This window comes from Mycetomoellerius zeteki, unplaced genomic scaffold, assembly GCF_001594055.1.
Source record: "Mycetomoellerius zeteki isolate Tzet28-1 unplaced genomic scaffold, Tzet1.0 scaffold355, whole genome shotgun sequence".
Taxonomy (NCBI): domain Eukaryota; kingdom Metazoa; phylum Arthropoda; class Insecta; order Hymenoptera; family Formicidae; genus Mycetomoellerius; species Mycetomoellerius zeteki.
The window spans coordinates 99,754-114,480 of NW_017257344.1; the positions used below are offsets into that span (position 1 = coordinate 99,754).

The 14,727-nt window shown below is 35.2% G+C and overlaps 3 protein-coding genes across 4 annotated transcripts; 1 reads left to right on the forward strand and 2 right to left on the reverse strand.

The window, feature by feature from the left end:
- Positions 1-119: 119 nt before the first annotated feature.
- Positions 120-2,445, reverse strand: LOC108725696 (coiled-coil-helix-coiled-coil-helix domain-containing protein 7). Its single transcript, XM_018452879.1, has 3 exons — positions 2,237-2,445; positions 1,913-2,014; positions 120-699 (listed from the first exon to the last, which is right to left on the reverse strand). The coding sequence occupies exons 1-3, from the start codon at positions 2,333-2,335 to the stop codon at positions 598-600; spliced, it is 303 nt and encodes a 100-aa protein (XP_018308381.1). The 5' UTR covers positions 2,336-2,445; the 3' UTR covers positions 120-597.
- Positions 2,446-2,551: 106 nt separating this feature from the next.
- Positions 2,552-4,039, forward strand: Rrp40 (exosome complex component Rrp40). The gene is made up of 2 exons (XM_018452866.1): positions 2,552-3,046; positions 3,334-4,039. Exons 1-2 carry the CDS (start codon positions 2,841-2,843, stop codon positions 3,851-3,853), a joined length of 726 nt encoding a protein of 241 aa, XP_018308368.1. The 5' UTR covers positions 2,552-2,840; the 3' UTR covers positions 3,854-4,039.
- Positions 4,040-10,006: 5,967 nt separating this feature from the next.
- Positions 10,007-14,449, reverse strand: LOC108725707 (neuronal cell adhesion molecule). Of its 2 annotated transcripts, none has more exons than XM_018452892.1 (6): positions 14,116-14,449; positions 13,060-13,338; positions 12,606-12,796; positions 12,208-12,337; positions 11,640-11,780; positions 10,007-10,605 (listed from the first exon to the last, which is right to left on the reverse strand). In XM_018452892.1, the coding sequence occupies exons 1-6, from the start codon at positions 14,159-14,161 to the stop codon at positions 10,442-10,444; spliced, it is 951 nt and encodes a 316-aa protein (XP_018308394.1). In that variant the 5' UTR covers positions 14,162-14,449; the 3' UTR covers positions 10,007-10,441. The 2 variants fall into 2 exon arrangements, with proteins under 2 accessions (XP_018308394.1, XP_018308395.1); XM_018452893.1 differs by having other exon boundaries at positions 10,504-10,600.
- Positions 14,450-14,727: the final 278 nt, after the last annotated feature.

Sequence of the window (14,727 nt, forward strand, 5' to 3'; positions counted from 1 at the left end):
TTTCTTTTTCTCTTTTTTTTAGCGTTTGAAAAATTGTTTAAATTATTGGCAATATATATATATTTTTGATTGTAAAACATCGTGTGTAGTACTTTAAGATGCATTTATAGTAAAGATAATATTAAGTAAGAAAGAATCGAGTGCATTATTGTTTATGTGTCGAATGTACATTTGCGTTATATAAGATATGTGTACAAATTATTATATAATTATTATATCATCTTGTATAATTTTCATAAATTGCAGTGTAAAATTCTGCTACAATGGGATGTAGTGTTGCAGCAGCATCGATAGCTAGTTTCTCTCTTTTTTGTTTGTCCTACAGTTTTGATCGCAATTGTAGATACATCACAGAGTAATATGTTTTCCAAGTATATGTAAAATAATATTAACATGTATCGAAATAAGAAATTTAGATGGTAATAGTGTAAACATCAGTTTCTTTTCAATGTGGATTTAATATATTTCAAGCTTATATATAAATTCTGTTGGACTATATACATACGTAATATATTACAATGTAATATTGCGAGACACCGAAGAATATTACGGAATAAAAAATATTTTTACAAATGAAGCCGTGTGCTGTATCTATCACTATCTTGAGTTTAGGAAATCGGTCTTTATCTTGGCGCGCTCCTCCGGAGGCGGTAGGTACGGTTTGATACCTTTCGACCTGCGCTCACGTCGCACAGAAGCCTGTAAGGAAAATAATCCTATTGAAGATGTAATCTTGCGGACACAGAGCATTTTCTAGCAAGACACAAATGATAGGGCGCTTTTCATTTGACACCATAAATATCGTTTTACCCTTGTTACTTATTGAATGTCAAGAAAAATAGAAATAATGTTTGTATCAATCTCGCTATTCACTTCTAACGAAAGTCATCCACAGTGAATCTTTGCATCTTTATTTAACAAACAATAAGAATGAAATAATTCACTGTGTTACACTGTGTCGATTCCCAGATAGCCAAGCGTGATGTAGCATGTTGTGCAAACTAATGCATTGCATGTGTTGTTATATATTTGCTATACATTTGCTAACATCACAATAGGACACATTATAAATACAACATGACTGCTTATTATGTTGTCGGCAACATGACGGCAACATATTAGCAACGAATAATTAATCGTTTCGTCTTGAGCTCATTGCTAACAACCCAGATAACAACGTGTCTTTCTTGTTGCTGGGATGTTGTTTGCTAAGTATGTATTGCTAAGCATATGTTGCTAGCAGAATTGCAGCAACTGAGTCCTCATTTGGCAACTGGATATCTTCACGATATGATAATTTTGAGTAGCAATTTGCCAGCAGTTTGCCGACAACTTTAAAATCATTATCATCAAAATTCGTACTACTGCCATCATGTTGCCATAATAATATGCATCATCATACAATGCTGTCATATTGCCAACAATACAAAATAACATTGATGCACCTATCTTGCTGTTAAACTGCTGGCAATACATATACACATTGTTGCTTGCATGTTGCTACAATATCGGCAATACATATACACATTGTTGCTTGCATGTTGCTACAATGTCGATATATTCGAAATCATTGAAGACAAATCTATTGCAAGTTGCCAGCATCATAAGCGATCAAAGATTTGTGCGATTTTGCTGAGACACGCTTTGCTATCTGGGAAAATGCTGACAATATGACAACACTAGTTGTTGTCGAGGATATTCATGCTGACATATTGCCATCAATTTGCCATCACAAAAATTCGAATTCCATTGAGTTCAACGCGACAGACATAATGCTGTCTCTTATCCTGAGTTTGTCGAAATTGATTGCTGCAACATGTCAGCAAATACACTGCATTTGGCTATCTGGGTTGTGTCTTGCTAGAAAACGTCCATGAATTTGTGCCTTCATGGATCACAGGAAGAAAATTACCCAGAAATCTTTACAGTTCTTGTAATTGATGAAATATAACTCGCATGGGTTCTCGGTTTTATCGGGATTGGAATTAAGACATTTTAGGGACATGAGATGCTCCTAGAAGTTGAGAAAAACACAACGTGTTAACAAAACAGCCACACTCTGGTCTTTTAGCGCCAACAGTATTTTCTTTCATCTACATTTTCTTAACTATGCTTTTTCTCCAGCCTCTCTCAATACAATAAGCATATACTTGTATCGCTGTAAAAAGGAATACCGAAAGTGTGTTCATGCGACTGATGTTCGATAATTATAAAACAGCGAATCATTTAGATATACCTTGTAACAAGGATTGTCCGTTTCTTGATTACGTCGTAACGTGTGCCTACTTGTGATATCTGTTCGTTCTGTAACATTTGAATCTCTTCGTGTATCCATTTCGCCGACAAGAGGCCACGAAAAAAGTGTTTACATATAAATAAATGCAATTCCTTCCAAAAATCAATGGAAGTAGCTCAGTTGAGTTATATTGCACTTTTCACATCCAAGGTGAAATAGAGTTACACGATTATAAATGTCAGTAAGAAAAAGAGGGAGGATGAAAAAGTGCAGAAAGTTCAGCTGTAAATGCCTGTAAAGTGTAAACAAAACAGCTGTAAAAAAACAGATTTGAAGAGAATTATGCGAATTTTATCACTTTATTCTTGACAATAATATAAAACAAACGGTTTATTTCAGTTTCAATGAAACTCAGTTGAAATTTTTATATTTTGATGTTTCTAGCACGAAGGTGACAACTGGTGACAACTCCGTGTCACGCACGTGGTGCACGTTACGATGGTTTTGAGGTTAGATTTAACCGACAAAACTTCAAGGAAGTCGTGGGATACACTTGTTAGTCGTGCGAATGATATAAAAAGCTGAGAAAAACTTTTCTCTTGAGATGGAAGTCAACGTGGGCGACGTGGTGATGCCGGGCGACAGTTTAACTAACATCAAGTCATTCAAGAAGGAAAGCAAAAGCGAGAAGGAGATCGTGATCCTGGGCCCTGGACTACGTCGTGAGGACGATGCCGTGTTCGTCTGCAAAGCGGGTGTCCTGAGGAAACGCGAACCGGCCGTCTACTATGTGGACAGCTATCAGAAACGGTACAGAATATAATTATCAGAAAGAATAGAATGATGTTCATGTCAACTGTAGGTGGGTTCCAAGTTACGAAACTGATAGTCCACCTACTGTACCCATTCAATTATAAATTTCTTTATCAAATATTCCATTTTCTTTTTTTCATTTTACATTAAACACGCATGTAATTTGATCCTAATCTTCAACAAAAATAGAGTTAACTTGGACCAAAACTCTAATTAACTTAATTCTCCTTTTTTAAATCGCTAATCGCGTTCATCCATCTCGAACTATTCTTTGTTTTATGCAGATACATTCCTAGTCGAGGCGAGAACGTCGTTGGTATAGTGACGCAAAAAAGCGGTGACATTTACAAAGTGGACATCGGAGCCAGCGAACAGGCGACGCTATCTTATTTGGCCTTTGAGGGAGCCACAAAGAAAAACCGACCTGATATACAAATCGGTGATTTGGTGTACGCCAAATTGCTGATCGCCAGCAAGGACATGGAACCGGAATTGGTATGCGTGGACTCCCACGGCAAGGAGAATGAGCTCGGTATGCTAAGCTCAGATGGCATGATGTTTACCTGCTCGCTGAGCCTCATAAGGAAATTACTCAATCCGGAGTGTCCATTGTTTAAGCTACTCGGCAGGAATCAGGCATACGAACTTGCTGCTGGGATGAACGGCAGGATATGGATCAAAGCGCGGTCGGTTCAAGAGACGATAGCCGTGGCAAACGCTATTCTAGCGGCGGAGTACACGGTACCTAGTGAAATGCAAAAACTCTGTGCCAGAATCGAGAAAATATTGTTTCTCGTGGCTTAATGTTAGCGAACTTGGAGGAAAATTTATTCGGATGGATTATTATTTAAGGTTCGGTGTTTTTCTTTTTTTCAAATAAAACTGAGAAGAAATTAGAATAATGCCTTAAATCAATTCAAATGCATTTTGAAGCCAGTCCCACTTTGGCATGCAAAATAATGACTACTTGCTGTTATCAATGACAGTTACATTTATTGTATATTTGCAATAAATTCTGTAAATAAATCTGGAAGAGTTTTCTTAATTGATATTTTATGTGTAGGAATAGTATAGAGTGAGACAACCATTGTAACAACCTGATGTGAATTGAAACTATAGGTACAATTATCACTAAAAGATGTTATCGTATGAATGTACATACAGCGGAAGCGACGAGTACATGATTGTACAAGGTATTAGCGTGAAACAATATAATCAATATAATTTAACGTTTAGAAGAAAAGAAGACTCGCTTCATAGGAAATTCAATGTTTAATTTCGCTTTAAAAAAAGAAACTTGATGACATTCGGATATTACACATAGGTATCGTATTACACTAGTGATTGCAGACAGTATCGACATAAAGATACGGAGTGCAGAGCGCTGCTAATTATGATAATTTTCATTACGTCTCGCTGATATGTGCCTAGTGTAATGCTCTCTTCGGCTTGCTCGAGCCGTGCGCGACTATATACGATGTTATTTGCCGTTAACAGTCTAGAACAGTGGCGGTATTTGCACTCAAGCACAACCATTACTTTCATCTTACAAAATGTTACTCGGAAAGCAATATCTAATCCAGTGAATATATATCGTTACGTTTCCGCATTTAATTTCCATTTAATCAAAGATTGCACAGTATCTTTGTATTTAGTGGAATGTATTCACTGCCATCGCCTTCTAATTAAGCGTATACACATAAGAAAATCATTGGCAATTTCAAAAATATTACTCCTATTGTTAATAAAGAGAAAGTTAATGAAGTAAAATTAATACTACCTTCTTTTTATCGCTAAGTAAATGTCATGTTTTACGAAATTAATATTATCTTCTTTTTAACTCTGAATATATATCATGTTTTATAAAACGATTTTGAGACATCGAAAAGCCCATGATTTTCTAATTCTTGACATCACATAGAGAATGTTTTTGCGCCAATTCAAACAATAACAACTTATCGCTAGATGCACATATACTACTGTTGACTGAGATTTTGACAGTAAAGTAATATATAATACAGATCAATTAAAAAGAAGAGAAAACAATAAGTATACACAAACGCAACAGAGTATATATACGCAAGAAAAACGATAAAAGATCTAGCAAACAAAAACAATAAGTATTGATAATAACAGAAGTATATTATTAAAGCTAAACTATTCTTTTTTGGTCATTTATGGCCCCTACTTCATCTCACAGCGCCGTACTAAAATAAAATTCTATAAAACGCATCTAAATGCTACAAAAGAATACACTGTGTCACCCTTCAGGATCGGATTTTCCTTCAGTATCTACATCATAGATCTAAAAAAAAATCCAACAGATCTTCGCAAAAAATTTGAATTCTTTTTAGAAAAAAGTAAATAGAAGATAAAACAAATGTAAAGCAGACGCTAAATTAAGATTATAACTTAAAAGCTGTATCTTTGACTAGTTAGAATTATATATATGCAAATAGAATTAATTTAGAAGATTTATATTTACAGAATTATTATAATTATTCAGAATTAATTACTATTATTGCACATAATTATGACTACAATTCTTCCTCACATCTCGGAATGTGTCCCTTAAAATCCGATCCCGAATACAATTTATTTATACTAATAATAAATTATTGATAATCGAGTCGAATTATGAATTCACGACATAAATAATTTGCGATATTATCTGTTGTGATACACCTTTTCTTTCTTCGCTGCTGTTTTCAGAATATTTTTACGAACGCTACTATGCCAGCGATATGCGGTAAGTGTAAGTTTCACGAAAAGAAACAAAAAAAAAGTTTGCTAGTTACACAGTAGGAAAACATCCAGTATTTGACATTAATTATCTACTATGAAACTATCGGTAGATTCTGTCATATCATGGAAGAAGCCGTGGCGTTTTTTCTCTTTTTTCTGTAGAAACCACACAGTATGTTTATCGCACATCGGGATGTAATTAGGCAGGCAAATATGTATGTTGGGGACGATACATGGTGGCACTAGCAACCATAAACATACTAATCTATTGGCATTGTGCTTCGCTTAATATATACGTTTCATCAAAGAGTGCATTAATCATCGAGGTATATCGGGAATAATTATGCAGGATATAGGAGAACGATTGTGCACGCACTAACGCGGCAGTGCTGTTACATAAGCGATGTAACAATAACCGATAAAAACAAACTTTAGAGAAGCGGGGAGAACTATTCGCGGAAGAGGGTGACTATATTGATGCAATAAACTTAATTAAAGAGAATAAAAAGAAAAAAAATTAAATATATAAGGCATCGATGAAAGAAATTACATTGTAGAATGTGAAATAATTATCTGAAAAAAAGATCTCAAACTAATTTCATTTAGTATTAAAGAAATTTTTAGAATTTTTTAGAAAACAGAAACTCCGTTTTCAGAGTCTTATGTGATACTAAAAAGAAATAAATTTAATGATATATGAAATCTTAAAAGATACCACTAAAAGAATCAGCATAAAATAAAAACTGAAAGTTATGTGTGAGAAATTATTCTCTCAGGATTGTCCTCTTTTGATGCCTTATCTTTAAAAATTACAAACATATTGTGAAAATTGCGCCTATAGGGATTACTACAATAGCACATAGATTATTACGATGTTTATGATATGAATATAAAATATCTGCCATTATTACTGTAGGTATACATTTACATTCGCGATTATATAATCTCGTCACATCATGAAATATTTTCCTCTACATTATGATTCCTATCATGATTCATTTTTTGCTGACATTTATCTATTATCGGCGATTTTCTTATACAATCCTAATCGTAGAAAGGAATAGAAAATATATTTGTTATGTAACTATATATAAAGCGCGGTTGGTGTATTCTTCATTCGTGTCAGAATGCCATTAACGTTTCTCACTTATAGTGATAAAGATTTGCAACGGACGCGTTTTCTATAAAAAAAATAATCTCCATTAGACAAATATGTTTTATATGCGCATAGATATGCTATTCCCTCCACACAGTACAATGGCAGAAATTCCATGACGCACAATGTTTTTTTCTTTTTTTCAAGTTTGTTATCGCAATTTTTATATTAGCTTAGTAGTTAGTTATAAGAATAATTTGTGTTGGATTATTAACGCACGTTTCGTCTTTGAGATAAAACGGCTTTTTTTAGCAATTTTTGCTATAGGCATTAGGTATATTTAATATTATATTTGATAAAAAGCAAATGGGTTACACCTAAAACTTCTAATGGAAATCTGAAGAGTCGTATTAATTGAAAAATTGGACAGCTTTATATGTGCTTTGTAAGTCGTAACAAAATTAAATTAATAACGATCGATTATATAATTATAGATGATAATTCTATAATTGTATTCATAAATTATAATTATATATAATTAGAAAAAAGTCAAATCAGTCTATAATCATGTAAAAAATTTACATTATCATAATTTTTTAATGTTACATATATCGTTCTTGTATATAGCGTTTCATATTTCTGACGTTTTGGGCAAAAATAATACGACTCTTCTGTGGTAAATTAAAGAGGGATGCACTATATAAGTAACTTTCGTGAGCGAGATTTGTCGATTAGCAAAGCAAGACGCAGTATCACGTCATAGTATAGAATCATCGTCTATCTCGAGTCGAGATAAATATTATCATCAGGTTTCAGCATAATAGTAATGTATATAAAAAATTGTCTTTACTTATACCTAAAATAGCATGATGTTTCGATTATATAAATATATTATATATGTATATATATATGTGTGTATGTGTGTGTGTGTGTGTGTGTGTGTGTGTGTGTGTGTGTGTGTATACATATACACATATTTCCATATCATAATTATTATTGTATTATTTTCTTATATATCTATATACCATTCACAACACAGAGTGCATAGTACGAAGCTGAATGTCGATCCGCTTACTCTTATATCGCCATTCTTTTATACACATACATAAGTATGTATATTAAAGAATGTGTTAAAAGAAGAAGCAAATTCAAAGCCTCAGTGTAACAACGCACAACCAATTTTTATACAACCTGCGTGTATTAAAGTATCATATCACTTTACAGTTGACTTGAAACTTATATGTGTGCCACTATATTTTGAGTAAATTTAATAAATTTAATTGAAACATTACGTCTCTCGATCATTGAGAGATATAAAGAAGAGAAATATATAAATATATAAAATTATTATCTAAGAATAATTTTACAAATTATATACAAATTGTGTTTAACAAATATTTTAGGAGATAAAGTGTTGTGTTTTCACTAGTAAACAACGATCAGCGGTTAATTATAGCAACAGGAGAAAATATAACAGATGTAAAGGAACAATTCATCGAAATCGATTGCTGCTCCTACATCAAACATTCTTTCTCATTAATAGGAATCAAACGTCCATTCGTTAACTATCGTATCGAACGTTAACATTGAAATCTTGTGCACACGCACGAAACAGTGTCCCGAGAGCGTTGCAGAATGTCCAGTTGCTCAATTATAATAGAGATTCATTCACGTCTATCTACGATAGCGTTATTCAAAATATGTAATGTGTTTTATCTCCATCTTATTTATGTATAATTAAGTGCTAGTGATTATTAAAATCTTATTATTGCACGCGATGCAAAATGTACGTTAATCTTCGCACGTTATAGGCTGCTGCTGTACCAGGCGATCCCATTTCTTTACCGCCTCATTTTCCGACGGTGTTAATGAAAGGTACAAGCAGACTTCTTTCTCACTAGAAAACGACATCGAAATATCGTCGGAAAATGGTGCTACTGAAGTGGAACGTCATTTATCTTCTCGTACGATTTATTACATCTATTGATAGTTGTGCTTTGTAGAGTTATCCGTCCGTTTCTTTTTCCTTAGTCGCTGTTTGGGAAAATTTGATTTTTGCGAAACGACGTGCGAGTCGTAGACTGCATAGACATAGTTGTGGTAGTATTAAAGATGGTGCAAAAGTGTGCCAAAGCAATATTGCGCATCCCTCGAGCATGCAGATTGTGAAAAATATTATGGACAAAAATCTAATGTACGTAAAAACAATAGTCCATATATACTATATACTGTTAGAATCAAAATAATATTCTTGTGTCTATATATCCTATCGAATCCTTTCGAATTCGCGGGATTTTTCCACAGAGCACACATAACGAGCAGCAGCATACCAACAAAGACACAAAGAGTGAGAGTATCTAAACGTAAATTTACAATGAAAAAAAAAAGATTTTCGCAGATATTCCTAGGAAGGATCTTTCAACGACTTGTGCACACCTTAAAAACGGCAGTAAGTTCGTCATACTATATATATGTATATATATATATGTACGATTCGATTGCTTAAATGATAAATGAGCATGTTAAAACAATCCTAATACTCGCATGCCATTCGCGCACATTGAGTTACTTTTTCAAAAAGATAAACAAGTGCAAAATACATCTTTCTCTTTTTTGAATATCGTTCGATCATCACGCGATTCACTTTGAGTTCTTTTAAATTATACTCTTAAGTTACAGTCTTACTACAATTCTTTTGGCTCACAGGAGTTCTACTTCCCTTTAAGCTCGATCACTGAGCAATCATTGAGTATGTCTCATTGAGAAACTATACCCGAAAAAGACTAAGAACGTCCTGCAGTAAACATTTCTAAAAAAATCTATTACCTCCTCTCGCGAAGAAATCTGACGTGGAGTCTTACATTCTGGTTTTGAACACTTCATTGTTGCGTTGTAACATCAGAGATCGAACGAGAATCGAAAATCGAGAACCTACATTTTCTTTTTTCAATTCCTTCTGTTTCGACAGTCTCGTTTGTTTCTACAAGTTTAAAATCATAACGTTTAATATCATTATATTTTGATAGATACATCTCCCGCAGGTTCTCAAAAATGAGCTTTAATCTATCTATTTTACACTTTTCTCTATATTACTGCACATATAAAAATCTACTTACGCTTTATCCTTGAAATTGTTTGTAAATTTTCCAAGAATAATAGCAATTTTTTACAAATATCCCACTGGAATCCTTAAAATCGTGTTAAAGAGATATGGATTTTGGCGAAAACCCTTTTAGAATAGAAGCCATTCTTTTCGTTCGATCTCTGATTGCAAGAGAAAAGTCGAGGAAACTAGCGAGGCACTTGAAGCTATTGATGGACTGCTGAAGTGTTCCGAAATTTCCCCGAAGCGTATTCTCCTTTCGCCATGATCGCTAATAGTCTTGCGTTTTTTAGTCTATCAATTTCGTCCATCATCGTTTTTCATTCTTTCTTTATAGACAAACTCGAGGCCTTTCCGATTAAATTCGGTTACTTACGTTCGAGATGACGTAGAAAACGTCCAATTTACTCACTTCGGAGCGGAGCAAGTCTAAGCTAAACAAAAAATGCTAAAGCCGTCTAGGTTGCACGACGCTGTTGTTGTTGAGGCGTGTAGTCGTCTGATTGTTGAAGTTTTCATCTTGTGGTACGTGCTCGGTGCGCTCGTCGAAAAATCCCGGATTCAGAATGATGTTGGGGACGAGCTCAATCACCTCCTGCTCCTCCAGCTGCGCTGCAATTTCGGAACGGAGATTAATTTTCATTGGTCTAGGTCACGGATCTCATTAGCTTCTACCCTCTCCCTTCACCGGTTTTTCTTTGTCAGGTATTGTAAACCATTTACACCTCGAAATTTCATGTCGGTTACCGTATTTCCAAATTATTTCTGAGATTATTGATAATCTCATTAACGTAACAATAGACTATCAGATTCCGATGCCAATCGAACGCCGTTTGCCTGACAAATGAACCTGCTACCTTTGACCTACCTACCTCGATAATGTCAAAGATCTTATCGATATTACTTAACTAGACCATAATGCTTTCTATGACTATCGTAATATTTACTATTCATTCATCATCACTAAATTATTTTCGGCAGGCTCGTTAACATTATGTATGTACAGCATAAGAAATATCTAATTGGAATAATAAGAGAAAATATTTGTATTCAAAAAGATTCAGTAATCAGACAAGTAAATCTGCGGCAAGGAAATTCTATTGAATAGTTCGATATTTCATTCCATGTGCCATATATCGTAAAAGATAAAAATATTGTTTTACTTGTGTGCTCATTGTTAGTGTTCGGTGCGGCAATCTGAAAAGTGTCGTATTTATATAATTGATGGAATGAGATTTCCGTTAAATGATGTCGTAAATGTTTGTCAGTAAATGTTAAGTCTAATGAGAAGTTTGCAAAGTGCTCAGAATATACAGAAACGAGATATTATAAAAATATTAATTTTTCGAAAAACATGGCTGTCGCGTAATAGAGAGAAGCCAAAGATTAAAGTCACAGATAAGTCAGCTAGCCGACTAAGATGCTAACAGGTCCTGTTGTTTGTTAAATGAATATGATGTATGTTCTTCAGCTATAACTTGCACGAAGGCTTCTATGGAGAGAGAGAACGACTTTCTCGAGCATCGTGCTTATTAGAGAGGCCATGAATGTTATGATCATCACCAGCGGAAAATAGTAGTAGCAGCAGTAAAGAGACAGAGTAGAAGCGGAAGCTTTTACGGTACGTTATCAGATAGGATGCTTACAGGGTGCCTTGCACTCGCGATACAGTAGGTAACAAGTACCTAAACCAAGAATCATAAGTGTGCCCATCACTATACCTACGGCTGCCACCCAGACGCGTGTATCGAAATTCTCTACGCCAGCTAAGAGGTGTCGGGCGAGCTCTGAAAATTAGTTATGTCACATAATAAAGTTACGTTAGTTTTAGCTTAGATATTGTACAAGAAATATTATATATAATAGAAAGATATATCTTGTAATTTCTACAGAAGATGATATATACATATGAAGAATGTGTCAAAACTATTGTCGTTAAAATTACGAATTTATAAAAGTTTGGATTTGATATCACCTTTAACTCAAACATGCCTCAATATTCAAATAACTTTCAATAAGTAATTTCCAAATATAACTTTAATAAATAATTACTTTTTAATCTTTTAATTTAAACAACGACGACAGTTTCAGCTACAGATATATACAAAGGTTCAAATCTTACTTTATTTCAGTGATAATCTCTATATACAAAATTTCTATATCGCAAAGTAATTATTTAATAATAATTATTTAATAATAATTGCAACAAAATACCCAATTCTTCTACACTGTAATGCGTGTGACCCTCGACCTCCACGATCTCTCCTTTTCCCAGCTGATTGGTTGCCCACACTCGGAACGAGTATGTAGTGTTTGGCACCAAATGATACACATCTATTTGTCTCTTTAAAGTAACAAAACAATCGTTAGTCTTAATTCAACTAATCTCTTTTTTTTATAAGGGATGGAATAACTTTATAACGTTATAAAAAAAATTTATTCTTTTATATTAATGAATAATTGAAATCAAAGCGGATACAATGTTATAAATAAAACAATGTTACACTATTGCGATGATTGCAGTGTTATATAACATTATCAAGTTATCTCATCGCGTTTTTTTTTTCAACATCCCTGTTTTTTCATTACAATTTCGAGATCAAGATATTTACAGAATTTGGAGGAATGTGTGTCGGAATAATGGGCTTCCATTCTTCCGGATCTTCGCCCGCGACTGGTTTCAAACGATATTCGGCAGTGAAGTCTATGATAGGATATCCGCCGGTATCAGCCACTTCCCAGAGAATATTGGCCAATATCGTGGATGGCTTGACCCATACATTGTGCAGGGCTGGGGGAGGTGCTAGACACAAAAGAAATATATAGTAAAATTAAGTCTAAGACTATTCTAATAGACAGAGCAATGCTTATGCTAAAACTTGATCGAATAAGATTCCCAAAGTTATTACCAAATCTAAAACGTGAATTAAAATTTGTCAATTAATCTAAAACTCGTGTAACTAATTGGTCATTTTTTTCAACATATTTGACTGTATTTAAAAAACGTTGCTATATGCAATCACAAATTGTTTCATATAATATCAAAGTGGCTGAGCTACGACATACTTTTGACTTCCACATTGATAATAGCTTTCACAATATCGTCCAAGGTGCACGAGTAATTGCCGGCGTCATCCACGCTGACATTTAACAGTTTCAGCGCACCATTCGGTTCAATTTTCAGCCGCTCTGCCTGTCCATCCTCCCGTCCCTCTCTTATCCACATCACATTGAATTCTTCAGAATGTAAAAGATCACTCTCCTCGGCACAGGCCAGTTTCAGATCTTTACCCACATCCGCAGCAATGTACCGTATTGGTACCACAGCCACTGCTTCCTGCCATCCTGCAAGTTCACAAATACTAATCAACACTTGTCTTGTATGGCTATTAATGATAATCATTAATAATAACTGTTTCATTGGACTATCAATCAGGTGACCTAGACAGGCAGATTGATAAACAAATTCATTACACCTAATAGAAGAGACTGCTCCATCAAAAACAAACATGTAATCCAACAAGTAGCTACCACAGCTGGATACATAAAATTGTATAAGAATTATACAGATTACAGATTTCGAAATTTAATCGCATCCTATTTCCTTCATTCTTCTCTCAAAAAATATGACTATACATTTATTTCGTTTCAAGATATAATTAAGATAAACAGATCTTTAATTGTTGCGATGCAATAATTCAACCAGGAAGCATCATTTCAGAAAAGATCTACAAAAAAATTAGCGAAAAGGAAGAAGACACGACGACGACGAAGAATTGCGTCGTGATCTCGGCAGGTGGTTTCACAAACTGCGTACACACTGCCATTACTCACGCTTGCGAATGACGCAGGCGGCGATAGCAACGGAAGTAGTGCAAGTGACGGAAAACAGCGAGATAGCCTCTTTACATAACTGCGACCCTGAATCGTAACGATCGCGAATCGCATGATCGTTGGATATGGATCACGGCATTGTTCCTCGAACGGAAGTGCATCTCTTTCTTTCTTTCTTTCTTTCTTTCTCTCTCTCTCTCTCTCTCTTTTCCTTCCTTTCTCACGCACACATATACACATTCGTTCTTTTTCTCTCTTTCGTTAATTATCACTCGGCGAAGTTCTTACCTGCCAGAAAGAGTATCAGCAACGGTAGCAATTTACGTTCGTCCATTCTGCCATAATAATACAGCTAAATGCCTGGCGAGACCTTATTTTGTCACGGGACTCTCGTCGATCGCATCTCTCTCTCGTCTCATGTCGAACGGTCGCTCTCGTGGATTTTTACTCCGGATTTTTTTACTCCGGGTGTACGCGAAGGGGAGTAAAGGAAGAGGAAGAGGAGAAGGAGGAAGCGCGTCACTCGACGTCGATCGTTGCCGCTGTCAAACTCATCGCGCGGTGCGTCGTTTACACGCCAACCGTTTGTCACCAGCGATCGCTACGCGAACACCGCCCGTCCGGCGCGCCTCCCTATTTTATTGAGTCGCGTCCCCAACGCCCTCTAACTCACCTTCGCGCGCCCTGCCTTATCGATCACCGATGTATCTTCCATCAATGATAACAGAGAAGCTATTACGATCGAGGTGCCCTCGTTTCAAGTTCAAGTCTAAAGGAGCTTACAGACCAGAGCGGTGTAGCGGTGAGCGGCGAGCGGTAGCCCAATAAAAGCCATGCTTCACTAATGATGTCACGCAAAAGCATGGCTCTCATTGGGCTACCGCTCGTCGCTCACCGCTG

Bases quoted from the DNA above. Each gene is read 5' to 3' on its own strand.
- LOC108725696 (XM_018452879.1), bottom strand. From the start codon at position 2,335: ATGGATACACGAAGAGATTCAAATGTTACAGAACGAACAGATATCACA. The intron at 2,015-2,236 runs GTATATCTAAAT...CTCAACTTCTAG, and splicing joins CGGACAATCCTTGTTACAAG to GAGCATCTCATGTCCCTAAA. The intron at 700-1,912 runs GTAATTTTCTTC...TTTTCCTTACAG, and splicing joins AGAACTGTAAAGATTTCTGG to GCTTCTGTGCGACGTGAGCG.
- Rrp40 (XM_018452866.1), top strand. From the start codon at position 2,841: ATGGAAGTCAACGTGGGCGACGTGGTGATGCCGGGCGACAGTTTAACT. The intron at 3,047-3,333 runs GTACAGAATATA...TGTTTTATGCAG, and splicing joins GTGGACAGCTATCAGAAACG to ATACATTCCTAGTCGAGGCG.
- LOC108725707 (XM_018452892.1), bottom strand. From the start codon at position 14,161: ATGGACGAACGTAAATTGCTACCGTTGCTGATACTCTTTCTGGCAG. The intron at 13,339-14,115 runs GTAAGAACTTCG...GTGAACTTGCAG, and splicing joins GCTGATACTCTTTCTGGCAG to GATGGCAGGAAGCAGTGGCT. The intron at 10,606-11,639 runs GTAAGCATCCTA...CCGAAATTGCAG, and splicing joins TCGCGAGTGCAAGGCACCCT to CGCAGCTGGAGGAGCAGGAG.